Source organism: Loxodonta africana, chromosome 21 (genome assembly GCF_030014295.1).
Source record: "Loxodonta africana isolate mLoxAfr1 chromosome 21, mLoxAfr1.hap2, whole genome shotgun sequence".
Taxonomy (NCBI): domain Eukaryota; kingdom Metazoa; phylum Chordata; class Mammalia; order Proboscidea; family Elephantidae; genus Loxodonta; species Loxodonta africana.
In genome coordinates this window covers 42,756,112-42,774,383 of record NC_087362.1, presented here as the reverse complement: position 1 = coordinate 42,774,383, position 18,272 = coordinate 42,756,112, and the positions used below count along the sequence as shown (strand labels likewise).

Here is an 18,272-nt window from a genome sequence, read left to right as displayed (position 1 = left end):
AAATCGATTTGGTGCTTCCTTAAAAAGCTAGAAATAGAACTACCATATGATCCAGCAATCCCACTCCTTGGAATATATCCTAGAGAAATAAGAGCCTTTACACGAACAGATATATGCACACCCATGTTTATTGCAGCACTGTTTACAATAGCAAAAACATGGAAGCAACCAAGGTGCGCAACAACAGATGAATGCATAAATAAATTATGGTGCATTCACACAATGGAATACTATGCATCGATAAAGAACAGTGAGGAATCTGTGAAACATTTCATAACATGGAGGAACCTGGAAGGCATTATGCTGAGTGAAATTAGATGCAAAAGGACAAATATTGTATAAGACCACTATTATAAGAACTTGAGAAATAGTTTAAACCGAGAAGAAAACATTCTTTTGTGGTTACGAGATGGGGAAGGGAGGGAGGGTGGGAGAGGGATATTCACTAATTAGATAGTAAATAAGTACTACTTGAGGTGAAGGGAAAGACAGCACACAGTACAGGCGAGGTCAGCACAATTGAACTAAACCAAAAGCAAAGAAGTTTCCTGAATAAACTGAATGCTTCGAAGGCCAGCGTAGCAGGGTCAGGGTTCTGGGGACCATGGTTTCAGGGAACATCTAAGTCAATAGGCATAATAAAATCTATGAAGAAAACATTCTGCATCCCACTTTGAAGAGTGGCGTCTGAGGTCTTAAACGCTACCAAGCAGCCATCTAAGATGCATCAGTTGGTCTCAACCCACATGGATCAAAGGAGAATGAAGAACACCAAGGACACAAGGTGACTACGAGCCCAAGAGACAGAAAGGGCCACATGAACCAGAGACTACATCATCCTGAGATCAGAAGAACTTGATGGTGCTCAGCTGCAACCAATGACTGCCCTGACAGGGAACACAACAGAGAACCCCTGAGGGAGCAGGAGAGCAGTGGGATGCAGACCCCAAATTCTCAGAAGACCAGACTTAATGGTCTGACTGAGACTGGCAGGACCCTGGTGGTTATGGCCCCCAGACCTTCTGTTGCCCCAGGACAGGAACCATTCCCGAAACTCTTCAGACATAGATTGGACTGGACAATAGGTTGGAGAGGGATGCTGGTGAGGAGCGAGCCTCTTGGATCAGGTGGACACTTGAGACTATGTTGGCATCTCCTGCCTGGAGGGGAGATGAGAGGGTGGAGGGGGTTAGAAGCTGGCGAAAAGGACACGAAAAGAGAGAGTAGAGGGAGAGAGCAGGCTGTCTCATTAGGGGGAGAGTAATTGGGAGTGTGTAGCAAGGTGTATATGGGTTTTTGGGTGAGAGACTGACTTGGTATGTAAACTTTGACTTAAAGCACAATAAAAATTATTTAAAAGAAAAAAAAGAGCATAATGCTCAAGGCAGAGCTTTATTCTAGTTAAGCTAAACTATTGTTTGGTTTTAAAATGACTTCAGGGGATATTTTGGTTTAAGGTTTAAAGATTATCTTAGTGCAGTAGTTTCAGGGGTTTATCCACCCTTCGTCGCTCCAGAGTCTAGTAAAAAAGAGTCCATGAAAATTTGAAATTTCGTTCTGCATTTTCCCCATCTTGATAAGAATTCTTCTGTGGAATCTTTGATCAAAATGTACAGTATTGGTAGCCAGGCATCATCCAGTTCTGTTCTCATGACAAAGAGGGTAGTTGTTACATTAGCAACACATTCCATATCCATATTCTCCTCCTATATCTGACTCTCCTCCTTCCTCTGTTGCTCCAGGTGAATAAATACCAATTGTTATGACTTGCACAGCTGCTTGCAAGTTTTTAAGATCCTAGGTACTACACAATGAACTAGGCAGCAGAACGGAAGCACTGAACACATTATTAGGCCAATTAACTGGGACGTCCCATGGAAGTATGACCCTATACCTCCAGAGCAAGGAACCAAATTCCATGAGGTGTTTAGTTGTACATAAGCAACGCCAGCAGCTATTCTTTTTTTTTTTTCCCCATCATTGTCATAAATATACCTACCAAACAACTTTTGCCAATTTGACTTACTGACAGCAATTACAGTAATCAGCTGTGGAATCTTAATCGATTAGGTTTTTCATCACCATTAACCCCCCTTTTCCCTCTCACTCCTATCCTGGATAGCCACTAATACATTTTGCTTTTTCTTGTCTTTTTATATAAATGAGGTATATAATATTTTCCTTTTGTGATTGGCTAATTTCACTCAGCATAATATCTTCAGCTCCATCCATACTGTAGCATGTATCAAGACTTCATTTCTCCTACTGGCTGAGTAGTATTCCATGGTATGTATGTACCACATTTTGTTTATCCATGCATCTGTTATTGGACATTAAGTTGTTTCCATGTTTTGGCTATTGTGAATAGTGCTGCGATGAACAATTGTGTACAAATCTCTGAGTTTTTGCTTTTAAGTCTTATGTAGAAATAGGATTGCTAGATCATATTGTCGTTCTATTTTTAGTTTTTTGAGTAACCTTCACACTGTTTTCTACAATGGCTGTACCACTTTCCATTTCCACCAGCAGTGATAGGGGCTCCAATTTCCCCATATCCTCCCTAAAATTTTTATTTTATTATTATTATTTTTTAATCTTAGCCATTTTAAGAAGTTATTTCAATTCTTAAAGAATATTAGATTACAAATAATGCTAAAGATTTGTATGTATTGTTTCTTCACACACTCATGACTGAGAACTGACTCCTGCTCCCCATTCCCCAACATTCATAATTTTCTTAAGTTTCATACAATTTACCTCCAAGGACAAAGAGAATCATTGTCTAAAAGCTACATATTTTAATCAGGTTCCTCTTCTCTCCAGGGGCTCACATTCTGGGCCTTTTGAATTGATTTAGAACCCCTGAATCTACTTCAAGGCTTCCCAACATTTGGTCCATCTTGGCACATCTGTATTTGCTGACCCTTTGACTTGCTAGTTCTGTCTTCCAACCCCAGTTCTTGTTTCTGTCTGAAAAGGAATGTTTACTCTTTGGAAAACATACCCTTTGCATCGGAAGATTCACATTCTCATAGCCTTTCTTGCTAAGCCTCACTTGGCTTTGTACCTGTCCCCCAATTGCCCTAGCCACCACCTCAGTATCCCATGTTTCCACTCATCTCCAACATCTGAAACTCATTCTTCGTCTGTTAATGTGTGATTACGTATATATTTCATTACCCTACTTTTCCTACTGACTCCTCTCAACTAGCCATCCCCTCAAGAAAGGCACCCTGGGTCCTTGGAATATTCAGTAAGCTAAATACAATGACCCAATAGGTAAACAGGTAATACATATTGTCATGGCAGATCAGAGAAGCCAATTAGAATGGTGACCTGGAAGAAGACACCAAGAAAGTAGATAAGGATAGAAGACAAAAAGACGCTGCACGGTGTTGAGACCATCAGGAGATACGCCTATGAGTTGTTGAGCGGTGGATATAGTTCTTGCCCCTGAGAAGTCTAAGGTCTCCCATGTGCAAGGTGCTGTATACATGCCTGGGACCAGGATACAATGACCAGCTCTATAAAGGGAAGCAGGAATTTGGGGTCCAGTTTTTAGGTCCTCCACTGATTTGCTCATAGTGATATGGTGAACAACCATCTTCAATCCTCTGTGTTTAATCCTAATCTGTAATTTTTTTTCCCTTCTACCTTCATTTACTCTCTAGCTGATCTCACCTAGTCCATAGTTTTAAATACTATCCATATGCTCATGACAAATGTATACCTGTAGCTCCAACTTCTCCTTTGAGCTCGAGACTCATAAATCCATTTACCTACTGTACATCTTCACCTAGAAGTGTCTTTTGGACATCTCATGCTTAATATATCAAAAACCAAACTTTTTTTAATATTGTATTTTTATTTATTTTTATTGTGCCTTAGGTGAAAGTTTACAGCTCAAGTTAGTTTCTCATACAAAAATTTATACACACATTATTATGTGACCCTAGTTGCTATCCCTATAATGTAACAGCACACTCCCCCTTTCCACCCTGGGTTTCCTCTGTTCATTCAACCAGCTCTTAACCCTTTCTGCGTTCTCATCTTGCCTCCGGACAGGAGCTGCCCATTTAGTCTCATGTATCTACTTGAGCTAAGAAGCACACTCTTCATGAGTATCATTTATGTCTTATATATATAAAAAAATAGTCCAGTCTAATTATTAGTCTGAAGAGTTGGCTTCAGGAATGGTTTTAGTTCTGGGTTAACAGACAGTCTGGGGGCCATGTCTTCTGGGATTCCTCTAGTCTCAGTCAGATCATTAAGTCTGGTCTTTTTACGTGAATTTGAGTTCTGTACCCCACTTTTCTCCGGCTCCGTCATGTACTCTCTGTTGTATTCCCTGTCGGGGCAGTCACTGGTGATAGCTGGGCACCATCTAGTTCTTCTGGTCTCAGGCTGATGGAGCTCTGGTTTATGTGGCCCTTTTTGTCTCCTGGGCTAATATTTTCCTTGTGCCTTTGGTGTTCTAGATGTCCCCCAAAACCATGATCCCCAGACCTCCACCCCTGCTACTCTGTCCCTCAAAGAAAACTTCTTAGCTTTTGGTTTAGTGCAGTTGTGCTGACTTCCCCTGTATTGTGTATTGTCCTTCCCTTCACCTAAGATAATTATTGTCTACTACTAGGTAGTGCATTCCCCTCTCCCTCCCTCCCCACCCTCGTAACCATCAAAGAATGTCTTCTTCTGTGTTTAAACTTTTGTTTGAGTTCTTATAATAGCGGACTCATACAATATTTGTCTTTTTGTGACTGACTGATTTCACTCAGCATAATGCCTTCCAGATTCATCCATGTTATGTTTCATGAATTCATCGTTGTTCTTTATTGTTGCATAGTATTCTAGTGTGTGAATATACCATAATTTATCCATTTGTCCACTGAAGGGCACCTTGGTTGTTTCCATCTTTTTTGCTATTGTGAACAGTGCTGCAATGAACCTGGGTGTGCATATATCTATTTGTGTGATGGCTCTTATTTCTCTAGGATATATTCCGAGGAGTGGGATTGCTAGATCATATAGTAGTTCTATTTGTAGCTTTTAAAGAAAGTGCCAGATCGATTTCCAAAGTGGTTTACATTCCCACCAGCAGTGTATAAGTGTTCCAATCTCTCCACAGCCTCTCCAACATTATTTTGTGGTTTTTTGGATCAATGCTAGCCTTGTTGGGGTGAGATGGTATCTCATTGTAGTTTTGATCTGCATTTCTCTAAAGGCTAACGATGGTGAGCATTTCCTCATGTGTCTGTTAGCTGCCTGAATGTCTTTGTTGGTGAAGTGTCTGTTCATAACCTTTTCCCATATTTTAATTGGGTTACTTTTCTTTTTGTTGTTGACATTTTGCAGTATCTTGTAGATTTGAGAGATTAGACCCTGGTCAGATTTGTCGTAGCCTAAAATTTCTTCCCAGTCTGCAGGTTGTCTTTTTACTCTTTCCGTGAAGACTTCTGATAGGATAAGTGTTTGATTTTTAGGAGCTTCCAGTTATCTAGTTTCTTTTCTGGTGTTTGTGCGTTGTTAATAATGTTTTGTATTCTGTTTATGCCATGTATTAGGATTCCTAGCATTGTCCCTATTTTTTTTCCATGATCTTTGTCATTTTAGATTTTATATTTAGGTCTTTGATCCATTTTGAGTTAGTTTTTGTGCATGGTGTGAGGTATGGGTCTTGTTTCATTTTTTTGCAGATGGATACTAAGTTATCCTAGCACCATTTGTTAAAGAGACTGTCTTTTCCCCATTGAACAGACTTTAGGCCTTTGTCAAATATCAGCTGCTCATAGGTGGAGGAATTTATGCCTGGATTCTCAACTCTGTTCCATTGGTCTATGTTGTAAAACCAAACTCTTTATTCCACCTCCAAACTGACTCCACCCTATTTTAGTAAATGGCAATTCTACCCCTTTAAGAACCTTGACTTTGACTTCTTGCTCACATCCCACAACCAAACTATTTGTTGGCTCTACTTTCAAAATAAATCCAGAATACAGTTACTTCCCATCACCTCCATAGACACCATCCTAATCTAAGCTAACATTATCTTTCACCTAGATTATTGCAATAGCCTCTTAACTGGTTCCCTTGCTTCCACCCCCACCCCCTTACAGTCTACTGTCTACACACAAGCTAGCCTGATCATTTAAAAGGCAAGGCAGATTGTGTTACACCTCTGCTGTAACTTCCATCATTCTGATAAAATCCAAAGTTCTTCCCATGGCATTTAAGGCTCAACACAGTTTTATTCTAGATCTCTCTGATCGCATCTTCTAAAACACTTGCCCTTGTTTACTCATCTCGAGTTGCAGGGATTCCTTTCTGTTTCTAGAATATGCCAACCACCCTATCCAAATAGCATTCCATCCCACCAACATTCTCTAATCACCTAACCTGTCTTATTTTTCTAAAGAGCACTTATAATGATCTGACGTTATTTTGCCCAACTAGAATGTAAACTCTGTAAGAACAGAAACATCTGTTTTGTTCACTGCTGTTTCCCCAGCACTTAGAACTGTGCTCCTATATGCAAAGACACTAATTTCTATGTATGAAATTAAAAGGATTTTTCACTTCACTAAAAACAAACAAAAATCTATTTTGGGTGCTCAGAAACACAATCATAAAATTAAAAAAAAATACTTTAAGAATGAAGCTAGATTCCACAGCATCCATCAGGAATTTCAACTATAGAAAATTATGAATGACAATATTCAAAGATATAGGACTTCCAGATGCATCAGAATCACAAGCATGTGACAGGAGTCATGTGCCCAATTAAGTGAATATTCTCGTTACCTATTCACCAGCTTATAAACAGAGAATGACCCAGTCTTGACTGCCCTGATGACTCTGCTTGGAAAAAGGGAATTACATCATGGACTGGAAAACCTCAAGGCATGTGCCCAGGCAGGTGATACATGCTCAGCCCAAGCTGTGAATTCTGGACCCCAATCTGGGTGCAAAACAAGGAATCCTGTCTCATGACCAGCTGCCGGAGGGATTCTCTGAGCCTGACAGTCACCTCTAACTCCTCTGCTTATTAAGGTTAAGGCGAGTCTCTTCGTGATCAGTGATGTTACACTCCTCAAATGAGTATTTGTAATATCTTTTCTTAAATGTTTTAAAAATTTATTCACGAATAGAGAAGAAAACGGGAGTTGTTTAAATTTGATTTCTATGTCCAAGGCAACCTATTTTGATTGTACTCACTACTACACCTTCGTGTTGTCATAAGTACCTCTTCCCCACAGTCGCCTCAAACTAGTCATACACCCCCATACAGAGCCTCCAACCTGCCACCGCTCCTAACAATGCTCCCCGAACTGTTAATACTCGCAAGCCCCCTGGCGTCATCAATCTTCAGAGACATCTCGTCAGTCATTCATATCCCCTAAATCCCTTTCCTGTCACCAACACCCCACTCTCCCCCGTCAACAGCCCTTCATAAGAGCCCCGTCCTATCCGCCATTCGCCCAATCTCCCCTTCCTGTCACCAACGGGCACCGTGACTCCGCTCCAGTCACCAGTTCCCCAAACATCCCCTCACGGACCAACTCGCCCAACCCGTAGTCAAGGCTACCGTCCTCCATTACCGCTCAGCTTCCCGCGAAGTCCTCCTGTACCCCTCCCCTTCAAGTGAGGCCGCGCCCCTTGCGTTTAGGGTCCGGACAACGGCACCGGAAGCCCCGCCCCCGCCGGTTGCTAGGCTTGGTTGCCGGAAGTCCCGCCTGCCGTGTAGTCGCAGCTGCCGCCGCCGTCGTCGTTGTTGTGGTCGGTGCGCTGAACACTTTGGCTCCGAGAGCCGTCTCGGTCCCCTTCTCGCCGCCGCCATGAAGTGGATGTTCAAGGAGGACCACTCGTTGGGTAAGCGGTTGGAGGCTAGCTGGGTCGCGGGGGGTTGGGGCGGCGGGTGGGCCCCCTCCCCCCACTCGGGCCGCCCTGGGCCGGGCGGGGCTGATGCCGCACCCCGGGTTTAGGTCGCAGAAGTCTCGGCACCCCGGGCAGCTAAACACTGAGCCCGTTCCGCCCTCCGTGGGCCCGACCGGGAGCCAGCAACAGAGAACAGCGGCCGCGGGGACGCCGGATCCAGGGCCCGGGGCGTGCTCAGGTCGCAGGGGGTGGAAGGTTGGGGGCCCAGGAACCGCACCTGCTCGGCCGTCAGCCCCTGTGTTTACTCCCCGCAGAACACAGATGCGTGGAATCCGCGAAAATCCGAGCAAAATATCCCGACCGGGTTCCGGTGAGTGTTCGGCCTCCCCCGCCCCCTCACCTCGCTGTCACCCGTGCCGTCTAGGGCCCGTGATAGGGCCCTAGACCAATCTACAGTGATAAGTTGAGGTTCTAGTCCCAGTTCTACCAGCAGACGGGCCAGACTGGGTTAGGGCGGTCAGGTGCCCGGCGTGAGGGGGCTCGGGTTGGTGCTGTTCAGGGTTCCTCAGTGCTGAATCTTCCGATCTAGGCCAGCGAGCTGTCTGCAGCCTCTGGGCTCCCTGGCTAATTACATAAGGATCGTTGTTCTAGGACAGGGCAACAGGTCACTGCCACTTTTGGGAATGGTGATGGAGGGAGATTGTCACTTTGATCGTGGAAGTACTACTTGAGTCTCAGGACATTCATTTTTAACTTCAAGCCTTAATTTTTAGCCAATCTCTAGCTCCGTTTCCTCACCCTGACCCTGTCATCTTGGTGACCAAAAAAACTTGAGAAGACAATGAAACCCCTTCTCCCCTGGTTTCCCCTAATCAACAATAAATGTGATCTCATATTTTTTTCATGCTGGAGTAGATAGTTTCTGTTATCTTTATTGTTAGAGGACATCTAGGCCTGTTATTGAAGCTCTTTGTGAACAGTTCTTTTGGGGGCAGGGGGCAAATTTGAAACATAGTTCACAGAAAAGCAACAAGCCAGATGAATACCTTCATTCTTGACTGGCTGGGATTGCCAGTCATTCCCATTAGTGCATCCCTTCTTGTCTCCTGGGTTCCTTGAGATTTTAATTCTCCTGTAATGTGAAGGCGGATTCAGTTTAGGCCTTGGAGTAACAGGCTATACATGAAACCCTCACCAGATAATTCTTGGGTCTGCCCAAACTGTTGAAAAGCTTAGTAGTAAGGGCTGCGTTTCTCTTACGCAGGCTGAGATCAGGGATAAGAAATATAATTGACCATAGAAAAGTACTGCCTGATTTCATGTAACACATTTATATCAGCCCTCAACCTCTGGAGTGTGTGGTTTATTAAGCCAGGGACTAATTTTCTAATGCTGTATAGTTTCCTACCCACCTCCCAGCCCACACTCTGTTCATCAATTGTCCTGACAATTCAAGGCCAGAGCCTCACTTTAGAAATCCAGTTCTGACTTCTCTTTACTCTCTCAGGTGATTGTGGAAAAAGTCTCCGGCTCTCAGATTGTTGACATTGACAAACGGAAGTACCTGGTTCCATCTGACATCACTGTGGCTCAGTTCATGTGGATCATCAGGAAAAGGATCCAGCTTCCTTCTGAAAAGGCTATCTTCCTTTTTGTGGATAAGACAGTCCCACAATCCAGGTGAGAGACGGTCACTACATGGCCCCTCTGTTTTGGCCATTTGCTTAGCTGCATACAGAACTCAGAACTCTGGAGGTCTAAAAACTCTTAGGGCTCTTGGCTGGAAACCAAGACATCAGGAGCACCAGGAAAATGAGGAAGGGCTGCAGTACATGGAGTGCACTTCGTTTAGGAGTACAGAACAAGGCCTGGAGTTTTTTTTTTTTAATGATGAAACCCATCCTCAGACGCCCAGGAATCCTTTAAAACAGTTGTAGACTCAGGCATAGAACTGAGATCTGAAATGAAGTTTTCTCCAGATCAGCCCTGTCACTCTTCACCAGGAGCTTGTAGTCCCTTTTGAGGCTTAGCGTCAGCTAATTTCCCTGCCTGATTGCTCTCCAAACTCAGTCAGCTCTTGCCACGGTGAGAGTCTGTAGTGCCTGATTCTCAAGCTCGTTAAAATGGCTGCTGTCCAGTAAAGGGCTCTAAGGTCTCTTTACAGACTGATACCTCCCTCCATACCACCAGCTTTGACCCACAGAGTAACGGCTACCATACTCTGTTTTGCTGCCTGAAAGCAGGCTTTGGCGTTAAAACTTTGGAGCCTAAATCTAGGCAGGAGCATTACAATCCTTTTCCATGTAGTTGACAACCCAGCTTTTGTCTCCTGTGGAAAGAGGAAAAGGGACTGGCTCCATCTAAACCACTGGCCAGTCTTTTCCCATTACTGATTGGGTACTTGTAGACCTGGAACCAGATTTTAACCCTTACCTTTCCCCTGGGTGGCTGTTATCTCGATGATCCAAGACTAACTCAAGTTTCCTTTGTTACCCCCAAAAGTAGTATTTCTAAAAGCTAAGGCTTTCAGAAGCCCTGGGAACTAGCCCAGTGTGGCCAAAATAGGCTCTGTTTGAAAATCCTTAAAAGCTCCAGAAGAGACCTAAGCCAAATTCCAAACCTTATTTCTACTAAAGGTAGAAAGCTGTGGCTATTTTTAGGTCTGATTTCCTCTTTCTCAGTCTCTACCACCTCCACGTCCCAGTGTTTGGAAGAGAGGCAAGACATGGGAAAAATAAAAGGCTCTTCTTTAAGGCCAGTGACCTGCCTGGGGAGCTAGGCCAGGGCCTGCCCACTGGGTGCCATTGCCATTGGTCTGTGAAAGCTGTGATGTTGTCAGAGGTGATCTTGTCACCTCATTGGGTTTTTCTAGTCTTCCTTCCCCACAGGCCTCTGGGCAGTATGTTGCTGGGTGTATTAGTCACTAGGGGAGGAAGCCCTGGGCATCTGTGGTCACTCTCAACTTCCCTTAGGGTTGTTGAGAGGTAATCTTCATTTATATACCTGCAACTTCAGCAGGGCCTTGGCTACCCTGTTTCTTCCTTCCTGGAGGTGGGTTCTTGGAGGAGGAAGTAGGTGACTAGTTCGTATGGTATCAAGTTTGTTTTCCTCAACTCTGATCCATACTTCTCAAAGGATGTCGAAGGAGGTGAAGCAGGCTTCTGGAGACAGTAAAGTTACTCTGATGGCTCCTCATTAATAGCAATTAAAGCAGCTGCAGGTCTCACCAACTACCCCCTCCCCCATTATTCCCAAGATATAAATAGAATTGAAAGTGAAAAGTGATTCTCTGTCCAGGCAGCAGAGGCTGCTTCATGGCCATTTTCTCTCAAGCCTCGTTTGCCTTTCCAACCTGGTGAGAACTCGCCTTAAAGCAGACTATACCAGTGACCCAAGTCCGGATTTTAGGAATAGTAACCAGAAACCCATATCCTGATCCTGCTTCCCCACTGCAGTGTTTACAGAGGTCATGAAGGGCTGGTGCTTTCTGAGTCTTCCCTCAGTCACTCTCCACAGTCCCTCTGCCCAGATCCTCAGTAAGTTTGGCCCTAGTTAATGACTCCCCTCTCCACACTTGATGCAGCAGTTCCATGTTCATTTGGTGGTTTTATAAAAGACAAATTTGTTTATAAACAAATTAGGCATGTGACATCATTGGGGTTTATGCAAATGATAATCACCTGATAGCACAAACGAAAGTGTCTTAGGGTCCCCTTAAGCTGGGATGTGACTCAGCCTCATCTTCTCCTCCCCGTGCCCGGTTAGCAGTCTCCTACTTGGCTCTTCCCAGGCTCCTTAGGGAAACCTGGGGCTTCTGTTAACCTTCAGCTAATGCTTTCAGTCTTCTAAGAGTGGCTGGAGAAATCAGAGTTGAGAATGCATGAATTCAGCTTGCAGGAGCCCTCCCCATCCCAATATTGATTTTAGAAATAGCAACAGAGACCCTATTTATTTATTACCTACTTCCTAAATTCTTTGAGTTCTTGTTTCTTTAGAAAAAAAGAGGATCTAAACTGCCTTTTCCCATTTAGTGTTGGAAAGATGAAGTCTCCGCCTAGGTGCCTGCATCAAGAGTCAGGACAAAAAGGAAAGGGGAACTAGGCCTTGGTGCAGACAGGACTTGAGAAAGAACATCGCTGTACAAGTTTCCCAGAGTCTTTGCACTAGAGGGGAACATCCAGGCCTGGCAGTGGTCTTAGCTTTTGGCCTTTGTTTAAAACAGAGACAAGAGTCTTGTTAATCCCCTGTTTAAAATAGAAACAGAGATATATTATTAAATAAAATATCTCTAAGACGTTTTAGGGAGCCCAGGTGGTGTAGTGGTTAAAGCACTCAGCTGCTAACCAAAAGGTTGGCATTCAAATCCACCAGCCACTTGGCTGGAGAAAGATGTGGCAGTCTGCTTCCATAAAGATTTACAGCCTTGGAAACGCTATGGAGCATTTCTCCTGTGTCCTATAGGGTCGCTGTGAGTCGGAATGGACTCAACAGCAGTGGGTTTGGTTTAAATTATTTTAATTTGAAATTGAGAAACCTGTACTCTTTAAGATTATGGTATTCAGTTGATTCTAGATCTTAAAGAGGTACTGAGTAAAAGGAAGCTATGATAGTCCATTTATCCTTTATTTATTAAGGGGCTTAATTGAACACTTTTGATTCATTTCTGGGTAAATAAATAAATATATAATTCCTTTTTGGAAACCCTGGTGGCGTAGGGGTTACTACAGCTGCTAACCACAATCGGCAGTTTGAACCCGCCAGGCGCTCCTTGGAAACTCAATGGGGCAGTTCTGCTCTGTCCTATAGGGTCGCTGTGAGTTGGAATCGACTCGATGGCACTGGGTTTTTGGTTTTTTTTTTTTTTTTTCCAAGAGCGGGGTATATTTCAGCAGTAGGAGAGGAGTCGGAATCCACTCGATGGCAGTGGGTTTGGTTTTGGTTTTAGGAGTGATCCTAAGAAGAAGAAATCTGATAAAAGAAACAACCAATTGTTAATCTTTATCCAGGCCATATCATCTTTCCCTTTGCCCTAGTGCATTTCCAGGATCCACAGCAGTGGCCCTTTTCCTCCCACCACACCCCACCCATCCACACCCCTAGAAGAGAGAAATCCAGGTCCAGTGGAAGCACGTGGGATTGGCTCCCAAGCAGATGGGTGGCCAGGTGTGCTAATCAGTGCAGCCAATTCAGTCAGGCTGGATCCCACAGCCTCCATGACCTGACCTTGATCAAGGCTGTGGGGATGGAGATCCCCCAGTTCTAGGTCAGCTTCCCCCAGATCATAAGGCTATCGAATAACATAAAAATAATGTTTGCCCTCAGCCACTTGGCCATTCCCGAGTGTGATCCTGCTGAAAGTTGTCTTTATTATTGCTTTGTTTCTTACCTGGAGAAGTGGTTTGCCTGGATATGTGTGACCCTGAACAGAAAGGCAGGGAGAAAAGATCTCAGGGGGCAATTTAGATTCGTTTCATGCAATCTTCAAGTCCTACCATACCTTAGATTGGCTCCATGGCTTGAATCTGCCATGGGCTCCTTTTCCCATTTCTCTCCTCCTGAGACGCTGAAGTTGGAAAGTGACAGTGCCCTTGGTATGCAGCAGCATCTTTGGATGAGTGCATGTTTGGGGAGGAAGCATGTAGTACTGGAGGCCACCTTTGGGTGTCTTCTCCAGCCACCTCCCAGCTACTCAGGAAGGAAACCTTAGAGTTGCAGTGCTGCTTGTGAATTCTCAGGCCCACATCTAGCGAGCTTGTGCAGCATACATAGCCTGTAGTCACATTAGAGCTGTCTCTGCTTCAGGCTTCTCAGGCAGGGTAGCAGTGACAGTGCTGTGTGGCTCAGGCATCTCTGAATTCCTAGGGGGAAGTTCATCTTCTCAGAGGTTTATGGAACTTGAGGGAAACTGACACACCAGCTTCCCAAGGCTATGGGCTGCTTGCTGTAGGGTCACTTTTTGCCCCCTGGGCTTCCACTTGAGTATCCTTTTAATGGAACTTTTTTAACTATATTTATGGCCCAGCTGTTTATGGCTGCAGGCCAAGTTACTCTGACTCTGAATGTGTGTGGCCCGATCCCACAAGCACCAGCTTCAAATCATCCTGTACACGTGTGCTTTTCTGGTTTCTTGACACCCAGTTATGCAGCCTTGAAATCAGGTAGGTGTTCAGTCTTGGGCTGCTGAATGGATTTCTTCAGCTCCCAGCGTTGAGTATTGTCACTTATCAAGTTCCTTGCCCGAGGGATATCCCAAGTATAAGGACACAGAGCTGCTGCTACTAACTAACTAAAGTTTCCACACAAAGGTAGTGTGACAGTAAAAAGGAGAACGGTAATAGGACTCTAAGTCATTAGGCACAACCATCGATCTATCAAATTACTGGATCTGAGGGAGTGCACTCTAAGACCTTACTACTCAACAAGTGATGTGGCACTGGCAGCACTGGCCTTACCCAGAGCTTGTTAGAAAGCAGAATCTGAGGCCCCACCCCAGACCTACTGAGTCCAGATAGGCGGTAGAACGAGATGCCAGGTGATTTGTATGCACGTTTGTTACTACATAGAAGTGCTCTTCGAAGGAAGATCTCTACAGAAGGTTCAAGGATTCTGATGTTATGTCATTGGAACAGATCTAGCTGTGTATTCATTTGAAGGCAATATAGCTTGGCAGTGACAAATTTGCCTAGCTTTGTGACCTTGGTCACAGATGTTTAACCTCTGCGTGTCTCAGTTTCCTTACCTATGAACTATGGAGGATGACAGTACCTCCTCCTAAGATTGTTTTAAGGATAAAAAGAGTTAATATATGGAACACACTTAGAATGGTTTTTGGCATGTAGTTAAGTGTTTGGTATTATAATTATGGTTTTTATTATCTGCCTCTGTAGTTATCAAACAAATAGATAAACCCAAGTTTTACCTCAAAGACAATAGAATCTAAAGGCAGAAAGGAACAAAAGCCACATGATTATGGGCCTCTGCCAAAAGTCAGGGCTCAGATTCTCAGAGCTTCCTTTAGACAGTCGTGGTCCTAGTGGTCATTGTTCACTGTGGGCAGCATACAAAGTTTGGGCTGGGGCACTGGTGTTTATAAAGCTCAAGTATTTCTAATTTAGCAGCTGGGATTTGAAATCATTGCATTAGGGCTTCTAACTTGCTAGGAAAAGCACAGAACTCGGTCTGTTATTTGGCACCAAACATGACAGAGGCACCAAGAGGTGGCTGCCTTTGAATCGCCCATTGTGTCTGCTGCTGCTGCGTCTAAACATAAACCCATTTGGTAATGGGAGTGAGAAGATGATACAATAGTCCCATCAAAGTCATCTGGACACTTAGGCCAAGCGGAGCAAAGAGAGTTGTAGCAATAGCCATAGGTGTTTTCCTTTAGCCTCATTTTGAGGAGTCCTAGAGAAAAGCAGGGATTTGCTCGGGGTTTTCTCCACAGTCAGGGTACAGGTCTTCTTGGGAGACTCAGCTACATGTTTAAGCGCTAGTTGCTGGCTCTTCACCCTACTTCCTAATCATCTTAAAGATGAGCATGTCAAATATATAAACAAGAAGAACACCTTTCTTCCTCTGGGCAGGTTGTTAACCTGACTGCGTGTGGAATCATCTTGAGCATTTAAAAACTGATGCCTGGGTCCCACCTCCAGAGATGCTGAGTTAATTGGGCTGGGCTGGGGCATGAGATTTTTTTTAAGATCCCTGGTGATTCTAATGTGCAGCCAAGGTCTAGACCTACTGCTCTTGGTGTTCTCATGGGCAGGGTTTCCTCTCCCTATCCACTGCCTCAAGTCCGCATGTGGTCTAGGACAGTGCCGTCAACAGAAATCATGAGCTACATAATTTTAAATTATCTAGTAGCCACATTAAGAAATTGAAACAGGTGAAATAATTTTAATAGTTTATTATAATTTTGATTACATATTGAAATAGAGCATTATGAGTCAGAATCGACTCAGCACAATGGACTTGGTTTTTGTTTTTTTAATATCTAAAGTGTTATTTCAATATGTGCTAACTAACCAACTACCGTAGAGTCGATTCCCACTCATAGAGACCCCATAGGGTTTCCAAGGCTGTAAATCTTTATAGATGCAGACAGCCACATCTTTCTCCTGAGGAGCTGCTGGTGGTTTGAAACCACCGACCTTTCCGTTAGGCATCGATTGCTTTATCCACTATGCCACCAGTGTTCTATTTCAGTATATAATCAAAACTATTTGGATAGTTTACCTTTTTTTTTTCTTTCATACTAAGTCTTTGAAATCTTGTGTTTTAGACTCACAAAACAGCTCAGTTCAGACTGGCTACATTTCAAGTGCTCAGTTGTTACATGTAGCTAGTGGCTACTGTGTTGAACCGTACAGATATAGAACATTTCCTTCTATTGGACAGTGTTGTTCTAGGGAGTCCTGGCTTTACAAATTCCAGGGTAAAAGATCCTCATAGGGTACAGTGTTTTACTGTATAAGATGCTAATGCCAGGCCATTTTGTATTCATACTCATCTACCCCCACATTATTACTTAATCCTCTCATCTACCCACACAGCTTGCAAATGGAGCAGAAAAAACAGGAAAGAAAAGAAAAATCTCTTTGTAAATGTGCCCTGGGTCCCTGCTTTACCCTCTCAGCCAGCCAGGAGCAAGGCAGCAGAGCGGGGCTGTCATTGCTTGCTTTACTAGCTGGAGGCCCTGGAACCGTACCTTACCAGCCCCTGGTTGAGTGGATCCTGCAGTTAAGCATTTATTGTAACCTCTCTGGGCTAGTGACCTCTGATGTGTCAAGCCGGCTCTTAGATGGTGGTCACACTGCTGCTTAGTCAGCCCGGGGCATGCCACACCTCCTGCTCAGCTTGAATTGTACAGTCACGTGGCCAGAGCTTGCACAGAGTTCCAGGTGTTACTAGTCATACTCTGGAGCCAGCACAACCCAGTTTCATGGCAGAGAACTATATTAGGTCTCCTCCACTGCAGTCTGTTTTACAGTTAAGGAAAGCCAGCTTTCCCACCCACACATGTTTTGTTTGAGGAAAATCTATTTCTGGAGGGTTCTTTGAGAGGTTGGGCAGGGTTTCTTTGGATTCTAGATACAATCTGAGAACTTTTTTGCATTACATCTGAGGAAAGTAACTTTTTTTTTTTTTTTTGATGCCAGTGCTGGGGACACAGAGTTTTGTGGGGGAGCTTCTACAGAATGAACCCACTTGTACCTATCACGTCAGGTACACATTATAAATCTTCAAGCAAGGAGGAGAACCGCCCAGTGTACTCTTCCTTACTCGGCTTCTTTTACCCACACAGGGATGGGCCTCTGAGGCTCTTAATTTTGGTTGAAGTTTTTCCTTCTCCTTGACATTTTAAAAAAGTATTCATGTGCTAACCAGCCACACCCATACTCGGAGCTGATCTCTTTAAAGGATTTACTTTTTATGAAGGTGAGTGAGGTCAGGCGGCCTTGTCTCAGGGCCAGGAGGATGGAGACTTTGGTTCTAGTCTTACTTACTGACTTCTGATGAAGTAAATTTATCTTAATCTTTCCCTGGCTTCATTTTTCTTCCAAACTCCACGTCCGCTGAAAGGAGGAATTATTTTTACCACGTACCACCAAGGTTCGCTATGAGTTGTAATCCACTCAACGGCAATGTGTTTTACCACCAAGGGTGTGCTAGGGAGTGGCTAGGGAAGCACTGCAGTCAGCTTTCTTACTCTCAAGACCTCTCTCTCTCAACACCTGGACTCAGTAACCAATCCCAACTCTCAATGTTGTCTTTTGTTTTTCTCATTCAAGCCTAACTATGGGACAGCTTTACGAGAAGGAAAAAGATGAAGATGGATTCTTGTATGTGGCCTACAGCGGAGAGAACACTTTTGGCTTCTGAGGGCCAGCGCTGGGCTAGGTGCACCGTTCCTGTTTGTGTATCTTGTAAATAGCCGGCCATTTTCAGTTATTACACCAGACCCTCTTGACATAGACCTATTAGTACATTTGTAACTGGATTTATTTCTTAATATATTGGAAGATTTTGTTTCCTTAGACTAGTAAATTATACAGTTTTATTTTGAGTTTTTCCTTTTGTGCATTGTCTTCATGGCTATACTCTCCAGGGAACTTGTTCCTCTGGGAATCATTTAATGAAGATATTTCCACGTTGAAGTGAGGTAGGTGGGGTATTAAAGTGAAAGGGGGGGAGATGATGCGTTTCTTCTGGATTATGTGTGAAGTGTTAGATGGCTAAGTATTAAAAGCATCCAAATTAAATCCTTAGCAATCAGAACACTTGCTTCACTAGATTTTTGCCAACTGCCAATCATGTTGGACTGAGCTAATCTGTTCCTCTTTCTGAAACTGTTAAGGTAAATAATTAACAATAAAACTTCCTCTTGTAAAGGCATTGCA

The 18,272-nt window shown here is 43.9% G+C and overlaps 2 protein-coding genes across 2 annotated transcripts in view; one reads left to right on the top strand and one right to left on the bottom strand.

The window, feature by feature from the left end:
* The first annotated feature begins 7,718 nt into the window (after positions 1–7,718).
* On the top strand, positions 7,719–18,267 carry GABARAPL2 (GABA type A receptor associated protein like 2). The gene is made up of 4 exons (XM_064273765.1): positions 7,719–7,866; positions 8,187–8,242; positions 9,380–9,552; positions 17,664–18,267. The coding sequence occupies exons 1-4, from the start codon at positions 7,833–7,835 to the stop codon at positions 17,752–17,754; spliced, it is 354 nt and encodes a 117-aa protein (XP_064129835.1). The 5' UTR covers positions 7,719–7,832; the 3' UTR covers positions 17,755–18,267.
* ADAT1 (adenosine deaminase tRNA specific 1) overlaps positions 12,706–18,272 on the bottom strand; it is a 45,063-nt gene continuing 39,496 nt past the window's right edge. The window contains exon 11 of the transcript XR_002787471.2: positions 12,706–12,840. The gene's annotated coding sequence lies outside the window, so the exon portion shown is untranslated. The remainder of the gene's footprint in view (positions 12,841–18,272) is intronic.

Coding starts and splice junctions, on each gene's coding strand:
- GABARAPL2 (XM_064273765.1), top strand. CDS start 7,833: ATGAAGTGGATGTTCAAGGAGGACCACTCGTTGG. Junction 7,867..8,186: donor CAAGGAGGACCACTCGTTGG/GTAAGCGGTTGG, acceptor TACTCCCCGCAG/AACACAGATGCGTGGAATCC. Junction 8,243..9,379: donor AATATCCCGACCGGGTTCCG/GTGAGTGTTCGG, acceptor TTACTCTCTCAG/GTGATTGTGGAAAAAGTCTC.